The sequence below is a fragment of the Apteryx rowi genome, unplaced genomic scaffold, assembly GCF_003343035.1.
Source record: "Apteryx rowi isolate R43461 unplaced genomic scaffold, aptRow1 scaffold_31, whole genome shotgun sequence".
NCBI classification, from domain to species: Eukaryota; Metazoa; Chordata; class Aves; order Apterygiformes; family Apterygidae; genus Apteryx; species Apteryx rowi.
Genome location: NW_020449530.1, coordinates 1,894,049 through 1,921,653, shown reverse-complemented (window position 1 = coordinate 1,921,653; position 27,605 = coordinate 1,894,049). Strand labels below are relative to the sequence as shown.

At 46.2% G+C, this 27,605-nt stretch overlaps 1 protein-coding gene across 1 annotated transcript; it reads right to left on the bottom strand.

Annotated features, from left to right (window-relative positions):
- Positions 1-2,734: 2,734 nt before the first annotated feature.
- ADA2 (adenosine deaminase 2) lies at positions 2,735-25,865 on the bottom strand. Its single transcript, XM_026070409.1, has 10 exons — positions 25,706-25,865; positions 24,393-24,718; positions 21,254-21,479; positions 13,833-14,043; positions 10,607-10,734; positions 9,394-9,484; positions 8,973-9,081; positions 8,221-8,378; positions 7,157-7,359; positions 2,735-6,223 (listed from the first exon to the last, which is right to left on the bottom strand). Exons 2-10 carry the CDS (start codon positions 24,703-24,705, stop codon positions 6,115-6,117), a joined length of 1,548 nt encoding a protein of 515 aa, XP_025926194.1. The 5' UTR covers positions 24,706-24,718; positions 25,706-25,865; the 3' UTR covers positions 2,735-6,114.
- Positions 25,866-27,605: the final 1,740 nt, after the last annotated feature.

The window sequence follows — 27,605 nt, the reverse complement described above, 5'->3', positions numbered from 1 at the left end:
GGCTGCCTGCCCAGCCGGGGCGCGGGCCCCCCGGGAGGAGAAAGAGCGAGGGAGGCGGTGTCCTTCTGCTTTGGGACCTGGAGCGATAACGAGTCAGCTGCTAACCAGCCTCCCCCCCCGGGGTGAGATGGGGGTCCCTGCAAATTCAGTTTGCCCCCTCTGGAGCATTTCCCTCTCGTGAATCAGCCGCAGAAGAAAACATTGGCGCCTGTGACAGTGCTGTCCAGGCTTGCAGACCTCTGATGCAGCCAGCACAGGGAGCGAAGGTCCAGGCTCAGAAGGGGATTTGGTGCCCCTCATTCCTCAGACACCACTGAGCGAGGGTGGAGAGGGGAGCCGTGTTTCCGGCTGGGGTACCCGCCTTTGAGGGCGCATGTGCCCCAACCAGTCCTCACGAGCGTTCCCAGGAGGCTGGCAAAGATGCTGTATTTATTTTTACAAGGAAGGTTGTCCGACAGCCTGAAGCATTTATTTTTAAACCACCGCAGAGGGAGTTTGCCAGCAGCCGGACGCAGGCTGAGCCTGGCATGCACAGCAGGGCCCGACAGCAGCATGGCTGCCAGGCACTGCTCCTTACAGCTCCTGCTTTGGCTGCTGAAATCTGGTCCTCCCAGGACCAGCAGTCATAGACTTGAGCCCTCTCATTGCTGTGCTAAACCTCTGGTGGCATAATTTTCCCTTGAAGAGTTGAGACTTTCTTGCAAACTCTACTAGGAGCTTCTTGTTTTGCATGTTATAGATGGGCCTTACGATTTCTTCTACGTGCACATCTGGTAATAGCCATATCCCGTAACGCCCCCAGTGCACCAGAGACCTTTGTTTGGCCCCTCTTACACCAGCCCGCAGGAGACTCTTCTTCCTCCATTTATACAGTACTTGAATGCTTTTTTCCCTCCTTTCATAGCTGGCTTTAAACACAAGCAAAGCAGGCAGTTGCCCGTAGCCTTCTCCTGTGGGTTCCTATGTAAACTTTGCAGCTGTGTTTTTCCCTGGACTCTTAGCCCTGTCATCACCCCCACTTCTTGACCTTCTAACATCCCCCTCAAAAGCAGCAATACCTTCAGTCTCATTTCTTACCAGAGAGGCTCTACTGGCCTGTACCACCCCTTCCCCCTCTGGTTTCTCTCTTCTCTTTCTCTGCTGCAACTTGCTCATGGAATGATGGACCAGCCAAAGGTTGAGAAAATACAGTAAAATGCCTTTCTTATCCTGTGATGACCAAGGGGGAGGACACAGCCTGATAAAAATGACAAGCCAGTAGAATTGAGAGCCAGACCCTTCACCTGCCTGTCCCTCCCTCAGTGGACAAGAAACACTTGATCCACTTGCCATGATTGCAACTGCTGCAAGGCTGTAAAGAAAAGAATTATGTACTTGGCCAATTAGAGCTACACATTTCTGGCCAAAGAAATGTCCTTCCTCTACCTGTGAAGAAACTAATTCAGAGACTTAYAGGACAAAAACCTGAAGCAGGCTGAGCAGTGGGAACTAATGGAAAATAGCTCTACAGCCCTGTGTTTTATGGCCAGATAGATGGCTTTGCTTAGGATCTGGCATCTGCTTAGTCCCACTGTTGTGATGGAGGCTCATGTGAAGTTTAGATCCAGCTGCTCATTTGGACCTACCTCTTCAACCAACTATTTTACTTCTCTCCCTGCTTTTATTGGCATGATTTTTGACAGCAACCACTAGTGCTGGGTCAGCCATTTCCACCAGTGAGTCACTCCCAGCCATTGAGTGACTGGGAGGAACATTTCATTTATTAAAGTGCCCCAAAGGCAGTCTAAGCTGCTGTGCAACAAAACAGCAATAGATTTGTGACATGGTGTGCTACTAACAAAGCTCTATCCACGTCCCCTTTAAACAAATCGAACCTGAAGAGACCACAGGAAGAGACTGATAAGGGAAATAACAGGTATAGGACTTGCTGTATCCATACGACTGCTTGAAATAAGTGGCACAGAAACTACCGTGGATTTTCTACTCTCCTTTCTCACTCCTGAGACTGGATCAATAGTGAAGGCGGGCTGTTTTGGCCCCATTAGCTCTGTCCTGCTCGATGCAGGCTACCCAACCTCCCACTACCCTTGTGGCTACTTCCGGCCCTGATTATCCAAATGCCTCCTTCATCTCAGGTTTTGAGGTTCTCTAGCTGACCCTTTCTTCCCATACTTGCCATTAGTACTTGGGGCAAAGAGCCTTCAAGCTGTACCAGGTAGCTCACTGATGCTCCACAAAGCATTTGGCAGCTTTGCAAAGGATGGGCTGGTCACATAGTGTTTGTTCTCTCCTTGTTGCCTGTTAGATTCCTGCTAAAAGCAGGTAAAATGACCTTCAGTAATTCCTTCTGCTTTCCCATGCTGTAGCTGCCACAGAGATGGTACACAACTGAAATAGGAGAGGTAGCATGAGCAAAACACATCCGTCAGGCTATCTCTGTGCAAAGATATGTCCCAGAGCTGGATGCAGCTGCAGTGTGGGCTGGGGAAGGGGGGAGCTGGGAGACCTGTGCAGTGCAGAGCCATGCGGCTCAGGTTTGTCTCCACAGCACGTTAGCCCCATGGATCAAACTGCCCTTTGCATCGTGCTGCGAAGACATTGCAGACTCCCTCATAATTGTACTCCAGCCTGAGTGACATGAAACATCCCTCTGCAGATACTAGGATAAAACCTCACATAAAATACAGGTATCACAGTCATTTTTAACAAAAGAGGGAGAAAAAACCCTCCACAATGGAAACAGGTTTAGAGATTGAAATATATACTGTCTTCTGAAAGAAACGGACAAGAGAGCATTATATATCATGTATTTGTATCACAAGTGGGAGCAGGGAACCAAAGTACTGAGGGTAAGAAGATGGACTGGCAGCAAAATCCTTTAAATGTTACTGCAAGTGCTAAGAGCTGAGTCTCAGCCAAGCCCTATAGCCAATTTTCCCCTAAGCTTTAGAGATATCTGAATGGATTGATCTTTTTTAACTGCTGCAGTGCAGCCCAAATTCCTACCTTTTTGTACTCCTAGAGTTAGAGGGGTGGGGATTCAGTCTAGGTTTTGCAATTTGTACCTTTCTCTGAAAAAGGGCACATGCTAAAAAAGAGTTGATCCCCAGCAGTAAAGCAGGCCAACCCYGGTCCTATCTGTCTCTCAAAGGCCTGAAAAGAGGTAAATCTCATCTATTGCAAGAGGACACTTGGGAAGCCCCAGTCATCATACATGGCAATGACCTGTTCAAGGAGATAGAGGGAAGGATGTACCACTGGAGTCAAGAACCTCCATTCAATTCAAATTCACATTTAAATATATGTGATTTGGATGAGAAAGCTTCTGCTACCTGACCAAACCCTAAGATGGTTTTCTTCTGCAGAAAGGAATCACTAGGCTAGTCACAAATCCAAACATAGGCCTGTAAGGGCCATGCTTTACCTTTCTGAGGGCTCCATTTGAGGAATTTAAGATCACCTCAGACCTGCCCAATTTGAACCCCCCCCCAGTGGCTGCTGGGCTATCATCCTGAACAGCATCACCCTGGTGGGCTCCAGACATCAGGCCACAACACATCACGGTTCCTGTTGCAAAGTAGGGTAATGACCTAATGCACAGGAGGCTCTTCATAGGAAGGTGAGAACAAAACAGACAAAACAGGTAAGCTGGTCTCAGCAAGTGTTCAGCAACCAGTAGAGCTAACCCTGCTTGCAGGTAGTGAGGAGGGAGAAATACAGGTAACCAAAAGGCCATCAGTGGTTCAAGCCCCCAAGAAAACATATGCAGGAAGTATACAGGTCAATACTCTTGAGAGCTAAAACCTTTCCACTAAAGTAGAAAAGGAACAGAGGTGGGTAAACCTGTGTTAAGGACCTCTGCTCCTCCCACACAGACTCTCTAATGATTAGCTTCACAGTGCAGCAAAGAGGCTCACTTAAGGAAGAATCAGCTCATGGCAAATAAAAGATCTTCCTCCACTGACACGTAGCAAGCTGAAATACCAGGGGACTCAGAGGGACTTGACTTCAGGTCACTCGTTAGCAGTTGTTCCACCTATTTGCAGCAGTTTTCTTCATCATCATAAAAGAAAAGACATTTCCCCAGTCAGCATTTATAATCTGACTCCAAGCAATGGCAACCTCGGGGACTTTACTTTGAGCTCTGTATGCTGTACCCACAGAGGTGGAGATGCTTCTTCTTGGCTCCTCCTCCAGTGTAAAGCTCGTTCCCACTACCAGCTCTGCATCAAGGCCTGTGAAGGGCTAACCTGCGAAGAGCAGCTGCTGGCCTTCAGAGGAAGGTGTGGGTCATGTGGGCAGAGAGCTGGAGTGGAGGTAGCTGTAGCTGGAAGGGGTAGTGGTGTGAGGAGCTAAACTCACTTGGTTAGCAAAATGTGTGAGTGGGTTCCCACTTTTTGCTTTCTGTGGTTTGCTTTTCTGCTGCTTTGTGTTCTGCAATCCAGATGCCTTCAGTTTGTTGTGTTTTTGTTTTGTTTTTGCCTGAGATAGCTAGATGTAAACTTGCAGCCTATGAAATGTGGGCAAATTAATACTTTGCATGCAAGGGACACACAGGCCGTGCAGCTTGATCAGCTTCTGTAGTAAGTGTTCTTTTGTCCCACTTGTGTTTTACCCAAGGTCAGTGGAAATAAACACTATAGCCAGGCAGCTTGGAACAATTAGCAGAAAATATAAAGATAGCTGATTAGCCTGAGCTGGTCAGATCAGGCAATGACAGACAGAGCAAGTCATAGGCTCTGAGGAGGGAGGCATCTTTCACTGGGAAAAAAAGTGTAAATTCTCCACAGAAGCCCCCTTTGGCTGAGGCAAACCAGTGTGATTCCACTGAAATCAGAGAGACACCAGTTGATCCTAGCTGCATAGTCAGGTTATGTGGCCTTTCAGCATTTGTGCCGAAGGATTTTGCTGAATTTGCTTAGCACCCTGGTTAAGATTTCTTTTTTAATCTCCCTTATACAAAGCAGTCATCCTGAAAATATTTCTTTCCCCAATATTTCTGATGTTGCTAAGCAAGGGAATCTGCTTGCCTCAACAATACTTATTGTGTAGTTGCTACAATACTTTTCTGCCAAAGAACTGGTAACTACAAAGATCTCTGTGAAAATATTGGATATCCAAAGCATGAGGATGGCTCTCCACCAAGGTGAAGATCTCTCTGATATGGATGTAGACTGAATAAAGGCACATGTGTGCTCTGATTTAGGCAACACAGGCCCACAGTGGAACCCCCTGAAATCAAAAGGAGCTTCCTATAAATGCAGAGGCCTGTGTTAACATGTCCTTATGCAGGATCAGAGTTTTAATTAAGCTGGGTCTGGGAAGCCAGGGTTTTTTTTTTTCTCAGCTGAAAAGCATTTTAGTTTCCATGTGACCAGAGAACAGAAAAGGATTCTGCCTGAAAAAACTGTCAGCAACTGAGGCACTTCTTTTTGGTTTTGTGATCACTGTGTGACCAAGCTTAAATGTTCTGGGAGCATTTGTACAGTTCCATCAACTTGTTTGCAGCGCTGGTAAGTCCTGAAATAGCAGACATCAGACCTATGACTGGTTCTTCGACCTAGCAGTGCTCTTTTGGCAGCAGGCCCAGGGTTAAACATAACAAGAGTCATTTTCAGTCCTTGCTCTCCTGAAGGTCAGTGGCCCAAATGGCTGGATGTTTGTCTTAGCTGTTTCCGGACAAGGTCTGCGTTTTGTAATGATAAGGCAAAATTCAGAGATCCTCATGTTGGCAATCTCCCACTAACTCTAATTAGAAACCATGTTTTCCCTGAACAGGGATGTCGGGATTTGGTCACTGGCAATTTCTAAGTGTGTTTTGACTGTGTCATTTTGAGCAGGGTATTTTGTTGTTGTTGTTGTTGTTGTTGTTGTTGTTGTTGCTGTTATAAAGGCTCACAACTGCATTTTACCTCCAGTCAATGACTTCCATAGTGTAGTGCAGCTTGTTCTTAGCATTAAGTCTAGTTTACCAGAATCATCCATTCCCCAGTGAGACTTAGAGGCTTGTCTCCTCAAGCCCCATGGAAGAAGCACTCTCTCTCTCTCTGTGTTAGCAATAAGCCTGGCTCACTCTGACTTGCCAGCTGCCTTCTGAGATGGCTCTCCTCCCTTCTAAAGCTCCCTCAAAAAGCTATCAGAGAGGTCAGCTATGAACTGGTCCCATTTTTTCTGCCAGACCTCTTTGGCCTTGGCTTTCTCTTCTGGTAGCATGGCACTGTATCTGTGAGGAGAAGAAAAGTCAGTATGAGACAAGGAGGCAGGGGGCAGCTATTTCAAGATCAGTGACCAAAATGAAAAGGCAGGAAGCAACAACAGATTAACCCTTACAGGACATACCTACACTGCACAGATTAACACAGTGTAAGGAGCCCTGAGCTCATGCTGGCTGGGCTCATGCTGGGACCAGAGACATCACAACCATGTCAACAGCTTCCGAGTCCTGCACTGCAAGGACAGACCACCTCAGCCTGTATTAGCTGGGGGGGTCTCAGGCCAGCACCCAGTGGCTAGTGCAAAAGGGACACGCCTACTGTTGCTTTGAGACTGTCCCTGGACTTGGTCCAAATCAGTAGGAAATAAGAGTATTTGTTATCTTCCCAGCCGTGCGGGGGCTTGGGGTTGACATGAGGATTGGCACGGGATTTGGCAAACAGACAAAACTCTAGGAATGTGTCAGAAGACACTGGGCACCATGTCCAGACTATTTTGGGACATTCAGTGCTGTCCAGATAAACAGAAAAAGTGGTTAAACACACCCAAATTACATGCTGGCAAACCCTTTTCCTTTATTTATCCATTGGGCCATGGCAAACACCAGAGCAAGTCAAATTCAAGCAGAAATAGACAAGTGATATAAAAACATTTCTCCCCTTCCTAGGACAAAGTGCTAGAGGTAACTTCACACAGGATGTAAAAGGGGAATAAACTGAGATACTGGGTTAGAGAAAGGCTCTCTAGGGCAAGGACAGAGGAGATTCTGGGGATCCCATGTCCTACTCTAGGAGAAGATGCACAGAGCAGACTTCGAACTAACAGAAGCCCAGTCCACATGGCAGAGGAGGCTCTGGGGCCAAAACCCAAATAAGGTGGGTTTCCAGAGAGCAAGCTGATATTCCCTTTAGTATTACTTTGGCTAGAGAGGTAAAGAACTTACTTTATAGAGTTGAGTGCAAGCTGTTTTAAGGTCCTCAAGTCAGCATTCAGCCCTCCGATGGCCATGAACACCTCGTAGAAGTCATAGGAGACACCCTTTGCCCCAAAGATAGGGGGATCATCGGGGCTGATCACAATGGGGTGTCCTTCAGCCATGAGGTTGGCTGCAGGGTGGTTCCGCAAGTCAGCTACTAACAGCAGCACCTCAGTGGGGAAGGGTGAGAAACGACACCAAGTTGGGTTATTGCTGTACCCATGGTTGCACTATGGCACCCATCACACCACATACCTATACCTATAGCTGCCTGTGTCAGCTGCTAGTTGTCAGGGAGGAAGAGCTTCCAGAGGGCTATTCAGAGCATATTAGGCATCTGCTCTGAAAGGAGCTTACCTTTCTCCACTGACTAAACAGGGAGATTGGTTTCTTAAGTTAATCACCTAAATCAAAGCCAGTGGTTTGAATAACTTCTGCTTTTTTACAATAATTTGAGTGCAACTGGTTCAAGGACTGTCTTTTTGTTGCTTACAAATTTGCCATGACACTAAACGCAGGGAATCAGGAGCCAGTATCAGGGTTGTCTCCCTCAAAGCCCACAAGGGTACATCTCCACACCAGAGCAGCTCTTCTGCTGCACCCAGGGGACAACATGCGCCATGCATCTGTGTTGCAAAAGAGTTACGAATTCTGTGAAACCAAAAGGACTCCCAGCTGCCATCCCAGCTTCTTGACCTCTGGCCCTCCTGCCTTTAAAGTATTTTCCATTATGCCTCTAGGCACCTCCCTGGCTCTGGACCTCGTTGTCTTCACTAGGGAAGACTGTCTGTCTTCCCAGGCCCCTCTGGATAGGGATTTAAAAGATTTTGAGCTGACTGGTGGCACAAACCTTGTCTGCACAGCAGGCTGCAGTATAATGTGCAAAGAAAACTTAGCCAACATGGGTGCAACAAAAAATGTTGCTGTCATAGCATGGAGCCCTCCAGCTCCCTGCTGCTCCTCGCTGCTACGGTAAATGCAGTTCCAAYGTCCCAAGCCCTGACTTAAGACCTCAGCTTCTACCAACATACCTGGTTGGAGATAGGACAGACTTCTATGGGAATATCCCTCTTCAGAGATAAATTTTTGGCTACTGGGTGTTTAGTTAGGGCGAGTCCATGGCCAATCCGGCTGGTATTCAGTAGCAGAGCATCCAACACATTATTGTCTATAGAGGTGCCCTGCCAGTCTGAGGAGAGACAGATAAGAATCATTGCTGTGCTATAAGGAAATATATCTTCTCAAACTGCTAGATGGTTTTTGTTAATAAAGGTATCAATTGCAAGGTGAGAGGGTTTCTCATGCTCCGAGTTCCAGCTTTGCTTTTGCAGTCAAACAGGGATACAGATTTGCCTGGGACATTGCCCAGCATGGAGATACTCATTCATCTAACTTTAGACATGCACTGTATCACCCTTACAGCTAAGCTAATCACCCTGAGCTCTCTTTATAGTCAAGGAAGAGATGTAATCATTTTTAGAGTATGACCTATTTTAGACCTCTGCTTTAGCATGAGATGAAACACACCTTAGAAGTGCCTGTTACTGTCCATGACTATAAAGGGAACCCGGGGTGACTAGTTCAGATGTAGACATCTTCTCTGCAGACGTCAACATTTAATAAGCACAGTGCAATAGTTAGACACAACTGTCTTGCATGGCAGGTTAAATCCCACCTGTATAGGCTGAATAATATATTGCAAATAAGCAGACTTCTATGCTTTGCAAGTCTTCACTTCCTGCCTCTGTAAGCAACAATGCGGGGCTTGTGTCCTCACGCTTACCAGTCTCCCCAGCATGGAAAAAGTATGACAAGTTGACCCCCAGGGAATACGGGATGGTCAGGGCATCCTTCAGCTCCCATAAAGAATGACCTTCATCCTCATTGCCTACCTGGGGAGGAGAAAGAAGATATTTTTGAACATGCTCTGGAAGATTGTGGGATCACAGCTAGAAATCACTACGTGGTGCCAACTGTACTGAAATTACAATGTTGTGTTTTAGGGGGAAGGCGGTTGATTTTTTCAGGTCTTTTTGTTAACTACCCTTAGCAAAATCCTTAGCTAGAGGATTTTTGACTCATTTACACTGATTTCAGTAGAGCAGCAGAAGATCTGGCTCTGGTATGAAACATATGCCATATATACAAGTAGTTATATTGCACCTCTAGAGGCTAATTCAAAGTCATGGAAGAAATACAGTTACCAGGTCGAAGCCTGCCAGGAAGTCTGGGAAGCGGGCTCTGAGTGCCATGGCAGTGACGATGGCATCTTTAATCTGGGAAACATTCAGCATCCTAAACAGCAAGAGAGAGAGAGCAGTGCAGAGGCTCACTTTCATGGGCCTGCCTTCTTTGGGTTTGTTTGAATTGTGAACTGGGGCTTCAGGAGTATTTCCAAAATGCAAGGTCCTCCTGAATCTAGCAACCAGCTTCAGGTCTCCAGAGCAACAGCAGCAGAAAAATGATATTATGAAAGGAAACCCCTGCATGTCACTTGAGGTGAGGCACACTTATCTAAGATTCACTGGCTTTCCCATATACCAAGTAGGGAACAGAACAGCATGAAAAGAAAATGTTTAAATTTTTTTTTTCCCTCTCTACTATTTTGCTGGGAGGTAGGAGAACAGTTGCATTTAAATAGAGTTTTAAAGTTAGGTTTCTTACAGCCCTATTGGACTTGAACATCACAGTGCATTTTGCAGACAGACACAAGCTCATTCTGTCCATATCCAGGCCTGCCAGAGGCAAGCCAGCTCTGAACTGGAAACCGCGTCATGCGGAGCTGGAGCAAGTAAGTGCTGCTGAGAGGTATGTTATATTTGCTCAGGATCACCTCACATGACTTCATGGCATCTGGCTGACTTGGAGAACAGCCTTGTATCTGCCTGCAAACAGCAGCATGAACATACCGTACAAAGGCTGCTGGGAGAATAGGATTTGCAGAGTCCCGCAAGGACCTTTGCAATACAGAATGCCCAAACTCAGGCACTTCTGTTGCTGCTTCAGCTTCCAAAGAGGGAGAGTATGTCCAGGCATAGGAGGAGAGGACACGCAGCTTGGACACGTACGCACACAAGCAGCCTTCCCCTTGCTCATTCCTGCGCCCAGGCACTCACAGACACTTGCCTCTCCAGGCACACACCATCAGCTAAACCTGGTTGTTCTGCACGTACACAGGCTTGTAGAGACGATTTCTCATCCTCAGCCTCCTACAAGTGCCAGGAAATGCTTCAAGTGTCAGTACCCAAGGTCTGACAACCCATGCAGGCATTGCTAACAAACTGTAGCACTTCCAGCCTATCACTCAGAAAGCATTGCTTCTCCTCATACTGCCTGGACCACTGTCTTCCCCACTGCCGCCTCCACTGTAACGGAGCTGGTTATGCCCCATCACTCTTAGCTATGCTCAGCCTCTACCTGTGTGCTGTAAATATAATCTTTGCTCCAACGAAGTCAGGATGATCTTTCACAAATTGCTTGGTCACTTCCCTATACATTGCCATGGACCAGGACTTATTGTGCCGAGTGCCATCCAGTTCGTACACCTGTAGGACAAAGAAGTACATGGCAAACAGGAGTTAGGAAAGGTGTTTTGTTAGAGGGAGGGAGAAATGAACTGAAGAAGACTCTCAGAGAAGCAATCTGCTGCAGTCCTGGCAAGAGGGCAGGAGAAAGCAGTTAAAACTTCAGAACATTTTCTTTTTGAAGCCTTTACTGGCTGGCAAGAACTGAGGAGTGGTTTTCCTCCCTACTATATGATACAAGAAACAAGTTTCTCCATGTTCAGACATGGCAAGCAGTGCCCTTGGATATCCTGAGGAGACCATGACCTCTGATTCATGTATGTATCAAATGCTGGAGCATTTGTCCAGCTGTCTGGCTGCTCATACATACTCTGTGCCTTGAGGTGGCAGTCTGTCAGCAAACGCAGGCCCAAAGCATGCAAGGGCTGGGCTCCATAAGCCACCAGCTGGGCTGGACTTCAGCTCCCCTCTGCCTAAGGTTTGCTCTGTGACCTTGAGTAGGTCATTTAATCCTTCCATGGTTTCCCAGTTCTCTGGCTGCAAACTGGGAAAAATAATCCTTTCTGCATGCTCTGTCTCATCAACTTACTTTGTGAGTTCCTCACTACTAGGACTATGCGCAGGGCTTTTGCCCTGATTTCAGCAGGAGTGTAGACCCTACAAGCCCCAATTGCTACTAATCCACAAAGGCACTGCCTGGAGCTTTTAACACAAGGAGGCTGAAATCACTCAATCCATTCTCTTCTTTTCCTTCTTTCGTTTCTTTTCTCTTTCACCCTTCTCCTCCACTCCTAAACTGGTTCACTCCACCTTCTTATTGTCCCACTGGTGCTGCTCCCTTGCATTCATTGCAGTCGCTAAGCCCCCGCGCCCCGCGTGGCATTCCCCTTGTAGGCATCAGGAGCCACAGGGTGGCTGCAGATTATCAAAGGGAATTTTCCACTACTGCAGCTCACAGGAATCTGAGACTTTACACAGCTGAATTTGCAAACACAGCTGGGTTTGGGGGAGCTTTTCTACAATGTTTGCTATTTCCCACTAAATCCTGACTTTCCTTTACTTGTCTTCAGTGACCGCTTCCAGCATGCTTTGATGCAAGGCCAGCTTTTGTGGAGTGTCAGTGCCGTTGCCCAAGCCTTGCGGAGGATCTCTAGGTGCACAGGTATCTCACCATTCCCATCACACCCTGCTCACCTTGACTTTCACGCCGAAGTGCTTCTCTTCCCTCTCATCTCCAGTTTGGCCTCACCAGCTCTTCCCTGCCTGCACTGCTTGCAGAGGCCAGGAGCCCTGCGTGCTCCCAGATCCTTGCAGCCCTTACAGCACTACCCCAGCTGCAAGCAGCCTGCCTGCACATACCTCACGGCACACGGAGCTCCAGGTGCGAACAAGCCTGGGGCTCTGGAGCCTCCCATGCCTGGAGCCATTAGGGCCTGGATGGGATGCAAATCTCCTCTGCCAAACCTCCCTTCGGAAGACATTACAACCATGTCTAATGGCTGCTGGTAAATGCAGGGTATTTTCCAGTTAGTCCTGCACACTCATTTCATCGCAGATATTCTTGGCCCGGAAACCTCTGTGACCTGGGGGCATGCCAGCACTCATGCTGTCTCACAGCACAGGAATTTTAACATTGCTATTGTTTGCTCTTTCCAGGTACCCCAAAGACAGATGGCGACCGAGCTGGTTCAGGAGAACTGGCTTGTGACCAACTCCCAACAAAGTAAGATATATATAAGCTCTGTGGTTTTCTTCCCTTCCTTTTTCTTTTTTTTTTTTTCCCTTTAATACACCATTCTCATTTCAGGCATGATAAAGCGTGCCAGCCTGCAGCCCTGAACACCACAGCCCTATTTCTCTGTGGGGCCAGCCTGAGCCACAACAGGGCAAGGTTAGGCAGTCCGCTCCACAGCTGTTGATGCAGAAGCACTGACAAAGCTAGCTCAGCCTCTGAATTTGTAACAGTGCCTGCCTGCCTGCYGATGGGGTGGCTCTGAAGGACTCCCCCGCAGCACTGATGGTTGCTGGGTTGCAGACAGTCATCTGCAGCTGGCCTGAGCCTGCCAGCCATTTCACACAAGGGCAATGATTTAAGTAAGTTGCTGGCAGACACGTTCTGGAGTCAGACTATCAGTGAGACATTAGCATGGCTGCTCTGTCCTCTGGATGCTATGTTCCCCACAGTGAGCCACTACCTGCTTTCCAACACAAGGCGCTCAGCTGCCATGTCCCTTGGGTGCTGCCAAATGGACATCGCATAGCAATTTCATTCCTGTTTTAATGGATTGTTTAGAACATGGAAACGAATGGTGTAATTAGGAGTGATGGCCCCAGTTTGTTTATTTTGATAAGGAATTTGCCTCTTTTGCAGAGCTCCCACCCTCACAATCTCCTGCTTTGAGTTTGTTGTGGAGGATTGTATGGAAAATGTATGCCTGCAATGTAGAAGCTGTCACAGAGAAAGTGGCAATTGTCATAGCTATAAGATGGGAGTGGAGTCTGCTGGCACTTGGGATGGTGTCAGGGGCAGTGTGGGACTGTAGGATAGTCTCACTGGCTCTACGTGATATGCAGGGAGAAATGTCTGAATTATTATCAACAGATTTTAGTGTTAATGGCAATGAAAGGAGCAGTTCATATCTCACAGAGCTAACATTTTAGGCTGTCTGCACACTCTGGAAGACAGTGCTTTGCCGGTTAGTATTCTAGCCTATTCAGAGAAGTCATTCTGAAATAAGCTGTAGATTTAAAATAATGTAAATATTACAAGATGGGAAATTATTCCAGAATAGCTACAGCAGAACAGGTGCAGAGAAATCCTAGATATCTTCCCAACCAGGAATATTAGACACAGTTCCAAGTCAGAGCTTACAACACACTTTTGCAGTGTTGCCACAGTAGATATCTTCCTTAATCATTAAGAACAAAGTACCTCTCATTTTCAAGCCCCTGAGTATGCAAATCTCCAACAAAGGCCTTTGAATATGATAAAGCTTTTCCAGCATCCTTACAAGGCCAGGTACACAAACATCCAAAAACTAAATTCAAGATAGGGCTTGAGAAAAGTTATGGAGAAACAAGGATTTAAAAGAGTACTAGAAAAGCCAAAAAATACATACCGCAGGCAGGAGAGCTCTTATCTCGACGTACTGTATGTTATCCTCATAGAGTTCCAGCAGCCCCTGGTAGAAATAGGCCTTGAACACAGGTGCATAGCAGATAAGGCCAGAGGCAATGAGAAAGACTTCTTCAAATCTTCTCCAGATGTAAGTCTGAGAAGGGTAGGCCAGCTCAGGGGCATCTGTCACCAGGGTCAAGTTTCTCAGCAAGCTATAGAAAAGGGTGAAGGGAAGAGGAAGAATTAGAAGAACGAACAAGTCAACTGGCTTTCAGTATGCAAAAAGCCACCAGCTGGCCACTTGGGTGACTTCTACAGGAGGAAATAGGATTCCTCCAAGATAGGTGTGAGTTTTATTATCAGAGACCAAGTTTTGCAGACATGACAGTCTCCCATCCACATCCTCTCAGATGAAGTAAGGCAGCATTGCCCAACTGTGCTGAAGAAGGCATGCATGTTGGGGAGGACCAAGAAGAGGTAAAAAGCAAATCCTACCACAACAGAGGCTCAATACCTAACTTGGAGCCCCTTGGCACTATTATACAAACAGGTGTATTATACAACTGGTGCAACTATGAAACATTCAGATAGGTTTTCTACCACCTATGTTTACTCTATATTTACTTTAATATTATATATTCTAATATATTTATATTTAATGGTTGGTACAGATAATAGCTGTGCCCTCTGACAGGTAAAAAGTTATACTGTACACATTAAGCTCCATGCAGCTTAAGACTAAATGTGCAAAGTACCTGCCCCTTCCTTTTTGAGGGCAAAAACTCAAAGAGTAATATAAGAGTTACAAAAGCAAGTATGATGACTTTATGTCATAAGAATTGCACTCTGCTACCCAGGAGGATTCTTAACCCAAGAGTAACCTAATACCTTACTCCTGCAGACAAAATATTTTCCCAAACATCTTAAATGCATGCAAAAAGTTATCACATCAGCACCTCTGTTTACCACCTAAAGGCAAGTAGAGTCTCCAGGAGACACCAGAGTACTGGGTCACCACCACCCTGCTTACTAAACCTGTAACTTTCCCTGATACCTTTGTGTTGTCAAATGTGTCGTCTAAAATAAGCAGAGGCAAAATGATTGTGAATCAGAAATCCTTTTTCCCCCTAGTGAAACAAAGCTGCAACCCTGCCTATTAAATGAAAGCTTGTGCCTTGCTGATAACTTTTTCAGATTTGTCTGCTGGGAAACAACTGATAAGAATTGTGGATCCTGCCTTTCTCTTACTGGGATGACAATGTATTTATTTCCTTCATAGACTCTGTTGGAATATAAGCCTCTTTAAGAAATCTAGAGAGGCAGCAGGTTGTTTTATCAAGTAGAGTTTGAGGGAACCAGTAACTGCATTATTATTGAGTTGTGGGTGTAGCTGTAGGTGAGCATTTGCATTTAGGACAGGGTGAAAGTCTGTCTGTGGGAAAGCTTATAGCTTTCATTCTGTGTGAAACTTTTCTTCTGGCAATAGGTTTCCTCACTTTTTCAGTTGGCCACCTGAAAAAGATTTTATAAGAAATTTCTCAGGCTGGAGGGCAAAGTCTAAATGGCAATACATGGAGCGATTAACTTCATTCCTGGGTAGACAAACTAAAGCCATCAGAGTTAGTTACACAGAAGGGTGCTTGAGGCTCATGGTCTTACCAATCCTACTAGGCCTGATGTTTATCTAGTCTCAGAGGCTATGCAGGTTCAGATAGAAATACCTTTGGCCATGCTTCATCTTTCATCCAAGTATATGGTTTCTCTTTGATAACTGCTACTGATCTTTAATAATGTTTCGTGTTTGATGTCTTGCCCCTCATCCTGCCACAGTACTCTGCTCTGTTATATAGGAGATGTGGGTTTGATTTGTGTTCGTATCATCTCATTCCAAGAGGCTTCTGTGGATGGAACTAAAGATCTCCCTCCAACAGATCTAAAGTGTGATCTGGTCCAAACTAATAAACTAAGACGTCCTGGGTAGGGACAGCCCTTTGGAGTCCCTCCATTCGGAGCATAAAATGGASCTGTTCCCCCAGCATCTGTGTGCTGGCTGCTCTTTGGCTCTCCAAGGACTCTCTTCCAGTGGTTGTAGTTTCATTTCTTCTTTGCTCTGTTAATTTGTTTGCTACGAACAATTTTAAAAACAAAACTGTATATATGCAGAGACATTTGTACCACATTAAGAATGAGATTTTAAATGCACAACAGTCAGGAAATTCAGAGTTAAGGTTTCCACAGCAACTTTAGCTCTGCCCTCTTGTGCATTACAATAGGGCCTTTCGGTCCATTATCACACAACACTGGGCGACCCCAGATACTATTCAGTAAACAATGCAGCAAAATGGAAAGGAACTGAACCATAACCAGGGAGGCACATGCGTAGTATTTTGTACTGCGGCCTGCAGTGGCATTTGGCATTTCAGACATGTTCGGGGAGCACTGAGGAGTGACATTGTAGCATCACCCTAGAAACCAGGAATGCAAGAGCCAGGGGCATCTTTAAAGAGCTTATCTGACTGACAGAGCGCAGTCGGAGATTGGCCTCAAGCGGAGCGGGTGTGCGCCAGCTCGGCAGGGAGGGGAGAGAAGATTTTGTGTGGGAAGAGCTCAGGCTACACAGCCAAGCCTCTGGAAAAACACACGCAGCGGTCCCGTTCAAACCAACTTTACTGCTCCTTTCCTCGCCTGGCCTTGCTCCCACACTCTTGCCTGGGCCCAGCCGTGGGGGCTCCTCGCAGTCCACGCACAGCAGCAGAGATTGCCAGCCTGGAGCGGCAGGGCGACCGGGGCATTTCTCTCTTTAGCACTGGAAACACTGCGGGAAAAACCTCCGTGTGGATCAAAAGACCTTGCAAGCCTATTCTTGCCACTGTGTAGAGCTTTGTTTTAGATAAGGACCAACCGTTACTTGGGATCCAACTATTTTTTCCCATTGTCCATGAGAACAGACTTCTTCAACAAAGAGCACTCGGTGCTCCGCTCCTTATTTTTAAATCTAGCTGGGCAAACTTGGGGTTGTTTACTTAGCCTGTGCTCTTGGGCTAGATACAGCAATAAATCCCCACACCACCCTGCTCCTAAAAGCACATAAATCATATAATGTTTTTTATGATCCCCTTTCCTTTGAGACTGATTATTGATCCTTAGAACTGTGAAGATTTATTAGGTAACAGTGATCCATGCTTGATAACAGGATAATCTCTTAAGGGTCCAGGCTGATAATTTTTTACCAGGAGTAGTCGATGCAAATGAAGCAAAGCTTCATAAATACATTTTTGCTTATTTTCTGGAATGGAACTTACTCAGTGATCAGGTGCAGACTACAAATAGCTTTCCATGTCATATCATATATGCAGTGAACAATGTTATTGCAATGCGTATGCCCAAAGGGGCACAACTAGAATGACCAGCTAAGGATTATTTATTTTCGACCATGTTTTTGCTTTCTTTTTTCCTGTTTTTTTTTTTCTAACTGCTTTGTTTCCTTGCAGTGTATAATACCAGAGTGAAAGGTTGCTTTTTCCTGTTTTTTAAAGGTGTTTTTTTTCCTGCTACTTTTCTATTCTGTATGGGTAATTATACCACTCTCCTCACCATAGTATCTGAATGTCTTCCAGTGGTGCATTAAATAGTGTGACTAACATCTGTCACATGTGGTTCATTCGTTCTCTCTCTTCCTCTCTTCTTCTCCCCAAGGGGAGACTTGTAGAGGGAGTAGAGTGTTTTGTTTCTGTAGTGGATTTTTTTTTTGTAATGTACATGCTGCCCTAATTTTCTGTTGGCTAGGGCAAGTCAGAGGACACGAAGGGGAAGGTGCTGGAGGTCTGGGCAGCCGTTAGCACCCAGGGGAATTCTCTCCACTGCCTAGGCCTGGCCTCTGTGTCAGCTCCCTCACAGATGACTTCATCCGTATGATAGAGAGCTCCACTGGGCCACGGGAGCCGAACTGCTGGGCATGGCCTTAATCCTTGGGCTACTAGGGGGGGAGGTTATTTCACAAATATCTGGAATGTCAATGCTCTTTCCCTAAATATCTCGCGGCATGGCTATTGTGAGCTCTCGCTTTATAAATGATGGCAATTATGTTGCATCTAGAGGAAAAAAATGGCCCTCTCCTATATCATAATTAATTGTAAAGTAAATAAGTGAGGAAGTCTTTTAAACTGTCAGAGCAAAATTCCCTTCCTTTTTCTTTCTCCGAGCCTACAGTCTCTTGACTCTTGTGATAGCATCATTTTGGAAGTTTACCAGTAACAGAATACTCCAGGGTCTTGGCCAATAGGACTTGTGTTTTGAATATGAATGATAAAGCTTCTTTTGAGGCAAATAATAAACAAGAAGACTTACTTTCAGCATAAACAGACACACACATAAAAACAGAAAAATACAAACAACAAAAATGAAATGGTACATATCTCACTCCCTCTGCCTTTGGTGATCAGGAATGCAGTAAGGTGAAGGAGGTGCATCCTCTAGGAAAAAGTCTCATTGTTCCCTTCACATTTGCTGAGCCACACTATCTTGCATGAGAACCCTTCCCTACTGCCATATTCCCCTGATAGTTTCTTGAAACCACCCAACTATCCATCCGTTCCTTCCTCTGACATCTGCTTTCTCTCAGCTTGTCAGTGCTCAAGGGCAAAGAGGAGTGCAGGGAAGAGGTAGCCTGGGATGCACATGTTCAAGAGACTGGGAGAGTTTCCAGAAACCGAGAAGCAGAACAGATTGGGGCCTATTCCTGGCTAGAGACCTATTTCCAGACAGCCAAAAAACATTCCTAACCCCTAGATTAGTACCCAGGGATTAGATCAAAATAGGAGGGGAAGCGCCTCAATGTGGCTGTTGTTCATGTGCCTGCATATTATGTACAATGACTCCTTTGCAGCTTCAAAATACTCAAAATACAACATACTCAAATAAATAAGTCTGTGCAACCAGGATGCAAGAGAACCAGGTTTTTGTACTTGGCTCTAACACTTGTTTGCTGAGGAAAACCACTTTGTTGGTCTCTGCCTCAGTTTCCCCTTCCACCCTTGGTGAGACCTGTGTAGCAGGGTCTGCCTCCTGTATTGTACAGTACCTTCCACTATGGAGTCCTGCTTTGACTTGCGGTTACTAGACATTGTTGATAAATAATACAAAAGAAGAGGAACATGATGATATTACCTCAGGACCCAAACAGGGCCATAGGGAATCAAGCCATGCACAGCTCCACCCTCATTCCTCTGTAGGATGTCATGTCACCTAGCCTCAGCCAGGAAGGGACATCACACTATGTAAATACAACTAAAAATAAATACAATGAAGTGTTGCTCCTAAGAAGGTTCTGAAATACTCAGTGTGATTGCTTGTGCCTTCAGAAAGTGAAGCTATTTCAAAATCTACTCTTGCACATTATTTGTGGGTCTCCTGGTAGGGTTGAAGAGGGCTGGTGCCATGGTATTTCTCTCCTCATCACTCACAGTTGAAATGGAAAGGAACTAATGGGAAACCAGGTTTCTCTTTAGAAGCGCATAAGTGACTTCTCACTGGATATTATTTCTTCCATCACATATCAGGGCAGCTGTGTCTCGGTGTAGAAAAGGTGGGGAGCCCTGGGCCTGGCACTACCTTCTCCTTCCGTTCTGGAAGTGCTCAGACTTTGGTCTCAGCCTGTTTTGATCTAATCCCTGGGTACTAGGGCTTATGATTTTTTTTTTTTTGGCCTCCTGGAAATAGGTATCTACCAAGGAACAGGCTCCAAAGGAATCTGCAAAGGATCAGTGGTGCCTGGGACAGTCAGCTCTCTCTGCCCTACCCAGAAGCAGAAGTCCCTTTTGTGTTTATGAGGGAGGGAAGGCAATGCCATCCCAACGATCTAGCAGCTTGTTAGCCCAACCTGATCTGCCTCCCAGATCTGCAGGGCACAGAGCCCAGGCAGACTCCAAGAGGAGGGGGTAACAGCTTCCTGAGAGTTAAATGGTCTCTATTTAAAAGCACGCATACACACAACCTCACCAAAGAGCACTACAGTAAAAGCCAAGAAGTTTCACTTAGGAAATGCCATAATTAGGTTCACCGCATGACCTCAGTCCAGCCTTCTCCTTGTGTGTCAGCACCACAATACCATCTTTAATTACATTACACCACATACTATTTTTTTCCACAGGACCCCAGTCTCCCTGAGCTCAGTGGACAGTGGTGCTCTCTGAATGAATCACTACTCAATATTTTTCTTTGTCCTCATTACTCAGTGTCTGCCTTCATGCATTATTTAGCGCATGCCATCCAGCCCCCGAAACGCAACACAGAACTACATGCTGCCTCCTGGCCTTTTCAGCAGGGCTTTGTCAAAGGCTGAATGGCCCCTCGGTAGGGAGATAGGGCTCCATCCTCCTGTCACCACCCTCTGGAGGGGGAGCCAGGCTCTTCCCACCCACCTGTAAGTAATTAAATGCTGGGTGGCTGCTGGGCAACAAGCAAACACCTGGTCCTGATAAAAGACTGCCAGCCCCAGAGAGAGGAGCTCCTAGAAGAGAGTGGGTGATGCTGGGGGGGAAAGCAATTTGAGGTAAGACTTGCTAGATAGCTATAGGAGGCTCTGCCAGTGTGGAGGGAAGTGCTGTTAGCAGGCAGATATTGAGGGGAATGTGCTGCCAGGCATGGCACCTGCATGTAGRGCTTCTGGGCTGAGCTGTCTCCTATGTCCCAATGCCCAACTTGGGATGTAGCCCCTCTTCTAGGGGCAGGGATTCAGCTGCAGTTCCTGGTGCCTGAGGTTCCTATCAGGAATGAGTGCCCTGTGCTTGAGCATGGTGAGTCCCAGCTGGGTTTCCAAGTGAGCATTCAGGAAGTAAGGATGGTGTTTGGATGGGGGAGGGGGTTCTTCTTCATTTTTTTTTTCTTACTACAAACTTAAGTAGTTTGTCCAGCTTCCTGCCCTGAGGCAAAGCAATGACTTTAAAAATGATTTTATTGGCTGGGGTGGTGGGAAGCCTAATTGCTTAGCTACCTGACTTTCTCCTGTTCTGTTATGTTCTGCCTTACTGGCTACATATTTTTTTTGGTTACCTCAATAGAGGAGGCAAGGTCCTTCACCATGCAGCCCTGTCCTATCCTGGAAGCCCATCCAGTATGAGTGCTGAGGGAGGGTGGGGGCAGGTGGCATAAAACTACTTAAACCACTGTCTTCAACCTGTCTGTGTAAAGGACAAAAGCAAGGGTGCATAGGAAACTTCAATTTTGATAGTCTCTTATTCTGGTATACTTAATGCTGCATCCTTCATGTTCTTGCATTATTTGCTTGTTCTGCCTACACAGCTTTAAATGAAGTGCCCTGCTTCCAGAGTAGTGAGCAGATGAGAAAGGTGCATCAGAAAGATCCTGCTGGCTATGCAACGCTACTGTGAAGTGTCAGCAGGCTTACAACTGCTGTTCACTCACCTGTTATCAAACTCTGTCACACTGGGCAGCTGCTTCCGGTACGTCTCTAGCAACACCCACTCAGAGCACTGGGCTGGCATGGGATGAGGAGGGTGAGGCTTGGAAAACCTAAACCGAACCGTTCCTGTGCGTGTGAAGCAGATGTAGCAGTTGGGCATATAGGTGACATTGTATACCAGCCAGTCCACACTCAGGATGGCATAGTCATGCAGGTGTAAGACAGCACCTGGTGAGAAGAAAAGCAACTCTGATGAGACAAGGCAGTTGAAGACAAGGAAAGCAGCTTTAATGTGATAACAGTTTGAGCTTGCTCATCCTGGGGCATCTGGAAATGCTTCTAGATAGTCATGACTGACCTCTCCCACCAGTGAGACTGAGCAGCTGCTCTGCCCCCTCTGTGCTGGGGGATGTGACCCACTTCACATCAAACACAGGGCAGGCAGAACATGACAGCTCCCTGGGAGCAGAGGCAGGGAGGAAATCAGTAGGAAGCTCTACTTCTCCACTGGGATGGAGAATGCTCTGAGTTATTAAAGGTCTTTCAGACTGACTTTGCTGTGAGCTGGCTCAAACCCCACTTATTTAAAGAGGAGCTTTCACAGTAGGCAGCTGTTCACAAGGCATGCTAGCTACCAGGCAGATCTGAACCAAGCCTCTGTATCTAAGCTATYTGAATCCCAGCATCAATTTTTGCCTCTACTATGTCCCTCTTTCATCTCTTGGAAACTTTGGCCTATACCAAAATCTCAGACCACAACACACTGGGGAATTAGTCAGATGCAGAAGTAGCATCCACCTCTATCCCTTATCAAATACATGCTCACTCACAGTGTACATCTGCTGGCCAGCACCATGTGCCTTTGGGAAGCTCTGTTACTGTGCAGTATGTTGGCAACTCCCTGAGCCTTCCTGGCATAGGAAACTTCTGTATGCTCACCTTGTTCAGTGCATCCTTTTGTACTGCCAAGACCTCTGCTCTTGCAGAGACTTCTTACATTGTTGCTTGAACTAAACTTTCCCTCTGTAAATGGAAGATGCTGTGCTAGTAGAAGCTAAAGTCTTACAGATATGTATATTATTGGTCTGGGGAGACCTCATATTCAAAATGGCTTTGACCCACTTAAGGATAGGGAGGGAGAACAAGTAGCAGGAACAGAAGAGAAGACTGGTTGTCATGTGCTGTTAGACAAACTGAAACTTCAAGACTAGTCAGTTGATAATCCTTTGTTATAAAAGGTCTGACTGTTAAGCTGCTGGGCAACGGCAGTTACTGCTCTCACCAGAGCTAGAGTGACAGGCTGTGTCTGTAAAAGCAGGCCACAGTTGTCCAAAGCTGAGCCTCCTGTCATTTACAGTACCACCCTTTTTCCTATGTGAGCAGCAATAGCTATTACAGTAGTGTTTGCAATAATAGTAATGCCTAGGGGCTCTACTCAAGATTGAGGCCTCCTAAGACTAGGTTCTACACAAGCAATTACAAGGATGTGCTCTTAACCCTGAAAAGCTTGCAGTTCTTACAAGGGCTCTGAGAACCTATTTTAATATCTCTTGGATTGGAAAGCGTTAAGCTCTCTCTGCTTCCCTCTGGGCATCCAAGGTACCCTGTTTGAGGGGAAGAGGGAGTTGCCTTTAAATTCCTTACTGATCAGTGCAGTGATGAACGGATAATGCGGTGATGAACGGATAATGGCCACACTGATATCCTAAGCACTTATTGTAACTGGTCAGGATGCTGCAAACCAGGGAGCCACACCAGACTGGGAGGGGAGCAAGACAGTTCTTATCCATACACTAGTGTCACAGCCTTGCAGATGAGAAGCCCTCGTGCAGAGGAGCTGACCTGTGACTCCACTGAAGCTAGTCACCAGCCTGTTGCCAGGGAGCTGTGTGGGTGAGGCCATGGGACTGCATCTAAAAAGGGACCATCTGGAAAGGCGAGTGCATCATCCATAGTAGTAAGGGTGTTGACAAATTCCACTGAGTACCTCTTGTCTTTAGTTAAATACTTGTTCAAATACTTCCTCACTAAACCAAAGATGCATAGGGAGAAATCAGTCAGCTGGGACTCAAGGTCTTCCTACTGCAACTGCCTTGACCTCCTGCCTCTCCACTGAACTGTCAACAGCTCAGAAACATGGAGATGTCTGCCTCCCTGAAACTTGGCATAGATGGCTTGGATTTCCACATAGCTAAAAATGTCCTCTCCTGCTCTCCAGTGCACCCTGGAGAGCTGTGCTTTCAAATGCTGGTGTGTTCCAGGTGCTCAATGGAGGATGCATAGGATGTGCTGAATGTATCAGACAATCTCATGCTGTTATACAACCTAAATTGTTCCAAATGCCTTTAAAACTATATATGTGCTGCAGAGTATAAAAAAGCAACTTCTGGTGTAGAGCATGGCAGCCCATTAGCACATTGCTTGCTGAGCAACAGGGGAGAAAGTGTCTTGACTAAAGACAATAGGACAAATGCCTGGCCTTATAAGCAGAGGTCTCCCATAAGTGGACAGAAGATAACTTGATTAAGAAAGATTAACCAAAAGAATACATTAGTTTTTTGTATTACATTCTACAGGTCACATCAACACAGGCTTTGACTTGCATTCAGCTAGTAAAAGCTTGCAGTGTTAGAGGTCACACCTTTCCCCTCTGGTACCTTCAGACTTCCAGTAGACTTGCAGATCTGCTACATAACTGGCTATAGAAAAGCATACTGGGGGATACAGCACTCAGCTAAGAGCTGAGCTAGAAGAAGGTTGGAGGCGTGTCTCTGGAATGAGTAGAAAAGAGGCCCTCACTGCAACAGGCTGAACAAGTAGGGATGCCTGTGACATCTTGTTTTCTTCCATTCCTCTGCCCTTTTTCCACACTTGAAAGGCTGAAAGAGCTGTATTGTAAGTTATACTAAGTGCTGCCATTGTTGAAAACCTGTATTCATCCAGTCCATCCCCCTTTTTCTATTTGTCTGCCCCCATCCCCAAGCTAAGCAACAGGGCTCTCCCTGGGATCCAGTGAGTACTGTTCTTGTAAGTTTGCTTGTGATCAAAGGTTTGCCACATCTTGTACTTTATCCTGCCTTTAGCATAGACAATAACAGGGGAAGGATGGATAGGACCAGGGACCCATAGGCCAGAGCCTACCTTTTGGCATGCGCTTTAAGATGCTGAACACTGCGCTCTGATCAATGAGGCTTTTGGCCCGAAAGAAGTGCATGCTTGGAGGGAACAGTCCTGTATTCATGGCTGTAGCAACCTCCTCCTTCTTGAGGCTTACAAGCTTTGTACTGAGCTGCTGTTCCTGTTTGTCCAGCACCAAATTACCACCTGTCTGACAGGCTTTCTCCTCCTGCATTAGGGAGTCTCTGTCCTTCCAGAGTGGGATGGGAAGACAGAGAGAAGCCAAATTCAGCAGAAGGTATGCCAGCCTTATGCTTTGCCCAGATGGAGGCTTCATCTTAGAGCTGCTCCTGGGGGGGGGGAAAAAAAATCGGTGTATAAGCACAAGTCAGACGGTGACGCATTGAGTCATTAAGCGGCTGGCCCATCCTGCAAAAGTAGTGGGTTAATGTGATACTTGATACTATGGTACTGGCACCTCCTGTATTCAGGGTTTTGTGTTCCCTGTGATGCTGATGACCCACTCAAGGTTGGGGGGAAGAAGGACTGCTGCACAGGATGAGGCTGGTAGCATCATGGACCTGCAATGTGGTGAAGGTCTAGCCCTGGGATTGAGGACTGGTAAGGTCAAGACTCTGGCTTGCAAGCTAGGGTGGAGCCCCCTCAGCATAAGGGGCGTTGATGACAGGGTGCCAGTGAGGGAAGCAGGGGACAAAGCACTTGCGGAAGTGCTTTTGTGAGTGCATAGGCTATGCTGAATTGCAGAGCTCTGCAGATCCTGGCTCCCTACAGTCAAAAAGACTTTGCTATATCCTCATAGTGTATTCCAGCTACCACAGGCTTTAGTTTAGACAACACCACTGCTTCCTCTGTAGTAGTAGGAGCATGTCCCTTTCTTGCAATCGCAGAAGAATGGGACAGGAAGGGAAAATATGGGAATAGTAAGAGCATGTAAATCACAGAAGACAGGCACATGTGAACACTGAGATCTCTGCCCTTCCCCAAAAAGCACAGCTGCAATATAGTATTCCAACACCAGGCTTCAGTGACCCTCCACACCAATCCCACCAGACCAAAGCAGACTGGAGAAAGACTCAGCATTTTGAAATGGTCCCCTGTGAATTATATATTACATCCTGCTTGCACACATGCCTTCTGCTTCTAGCCTTTTCTCCACCCACAGCTTTCTGCCTCTGCCCCATCAGTTGGTCCCCCAAGATGAAGACTTGCTGGGGGAGAAATCTATTTGCAGATCCGTATCAGGCCTGTCTCTGAACCTGGAGAGAAAAACTCCCTAAAAGGCACTATGACAGCCCTAGTGAGACTGACTCACTTACTGTTAATTTTTCTTCTCCTTGCATCCAGAGCTCGTCCAACTGCAACTGGAGAGAGCAGGGAACAGTTTTCTCTTGCAAGCAGAAACTGCCACGGCCAAAGCTAAACAGGCAGGCTCTGTCCTAGCTGTGCCAAACAAGATGCGAGCCAGCCCAGCCAGCACACAAAGTTCCCCTTCCTGTACATGAGTTTCGCTTAGCTCAGCTTTTATTTATTCCCCCCTCCCCTGTCCCTACAGCTTCATGAATATATAAAGAGGAGGAGGAGGCAGGAGAGGTTATGAGAAAGGAGCTGCAGGAAAGCAAGGGACTGCGAGCCTGGGGGCCAGGCGAGGAGAGCTGCGCCTATTGCCTGTGCTGGCAGGAGGCAATTCCAGCGCTGCCAGGACCCAGCAAACAGGAGAGCCAAAGCAGCAGGGTCACTTCCACAAAAAAAACACTCCTTGAGCCTGATAGTGCTGTGACTCTTTAACCCTTCACAGGCAATCTCTGGCATGTTCTCTGCAGCCATCCTGCATGCCCTGATATTCCTACACAGCTTTTAAATATCCTTGAAATGCTTAGACATTCCCAATGCAGGGAAATTCTTAAATCCCAGGAATAGGTCTGAGCTTGGCTAGTCTAATCCCATGTAGAGTACCATGCTTTTAATGCTATTTAATTTAACAACAATACTGCAAATTCTATTTAATAACATTTTTTTAATCTGAGAAAATAGGAATTTGTAAAGGTAGTTTTAAATGATTTTGCCTAATCCTTGCCAGCTATGCAAACCAGGCCAAAGCCAATTTGACTGGACTTACCAGAGCAGAGTTTGGCACACAGGGATAAACTTTTCCCTGTGGAGTAAATTAGGGGTTAGTGGGGACACAGTTGTTAAAACTGGTCTGATTTTTTTTTTCCAATCATAACAAATATTGTAATTTCACTTTCTTATTTTGCACAGTTAAATAGGCTGTTTTAAAGTTATTTAAAACAGATGTTACATAAACAGCTTCCAGTGGAGAACAAAGTCCACTTGGTTTAATTTAACCAAAATTTTAATGATTTTAATTTTTTTAATAAAAAAAGAAAGATCTTGTAAGTCAACAGCTATTGAAAACAACCATCAGCAGTCAGAAAGACCATTTTTAAGGTAGAGAAAATAGTCTGGTCAGTAATACATTAAATTTCATCACCAGGCACCACTGCAACAGACTGAATAGTACAGTGGACAGCCCCCTGAATATTCCAGATGGTCACCGGTCAGATATACCATGCCATCTCTCCTCTTCTGGTCTGTTCACCCTTTGCTGTCACCGAGATCAATCCTGGTGGAAAATAAAAAGGGTAGCCTGCTTCACTCAGGGATCAGTCAGAGTTTTCTAGCCCTACGCACCATGAATGACTCTTCTTTTGAACCCCAAGTGTGAGAGCATGTGTGGAGGGTTGCTGTGCCCTCTTGCCTGCTCTTGAGCAGGAGAGGGCTTTTCTCGAGTCCTGAGATGATCTTGCTCTCAAGGAGGAATCGGAGGAGTAGACAGTGTATTCAGGCTTCCTGAACTCAAAGGATGCCCCAGCTATGGAAAGCTCCACAGCAACTATTAGTTCATTAAAACAATTCAAGGATCAGAGGTAGTAGGAGAGACTGAAGAGCGAGGCATGTAGCATGGAAAAGGGAAGGTTCAGCAGGGACAAGCGTTCTGCCCATAAATACCTTCAAGGGAACAATATAAATGAAGGAAGGGAATTGCTCTAATTATCTCAGAGTAGTAAAGCCTGGAGTTAGGACCATAAAACCAAATTCAGGCTACGCAGTTAGAAAAATGTCTTTGCAGTGAGAAATCAGGCACTAGAGACAGGTTCCAAGGGAAGGGTATTGAGACTGGTAAAAGCACTGTGTGAAGGGCCTCAAACAGCAGTT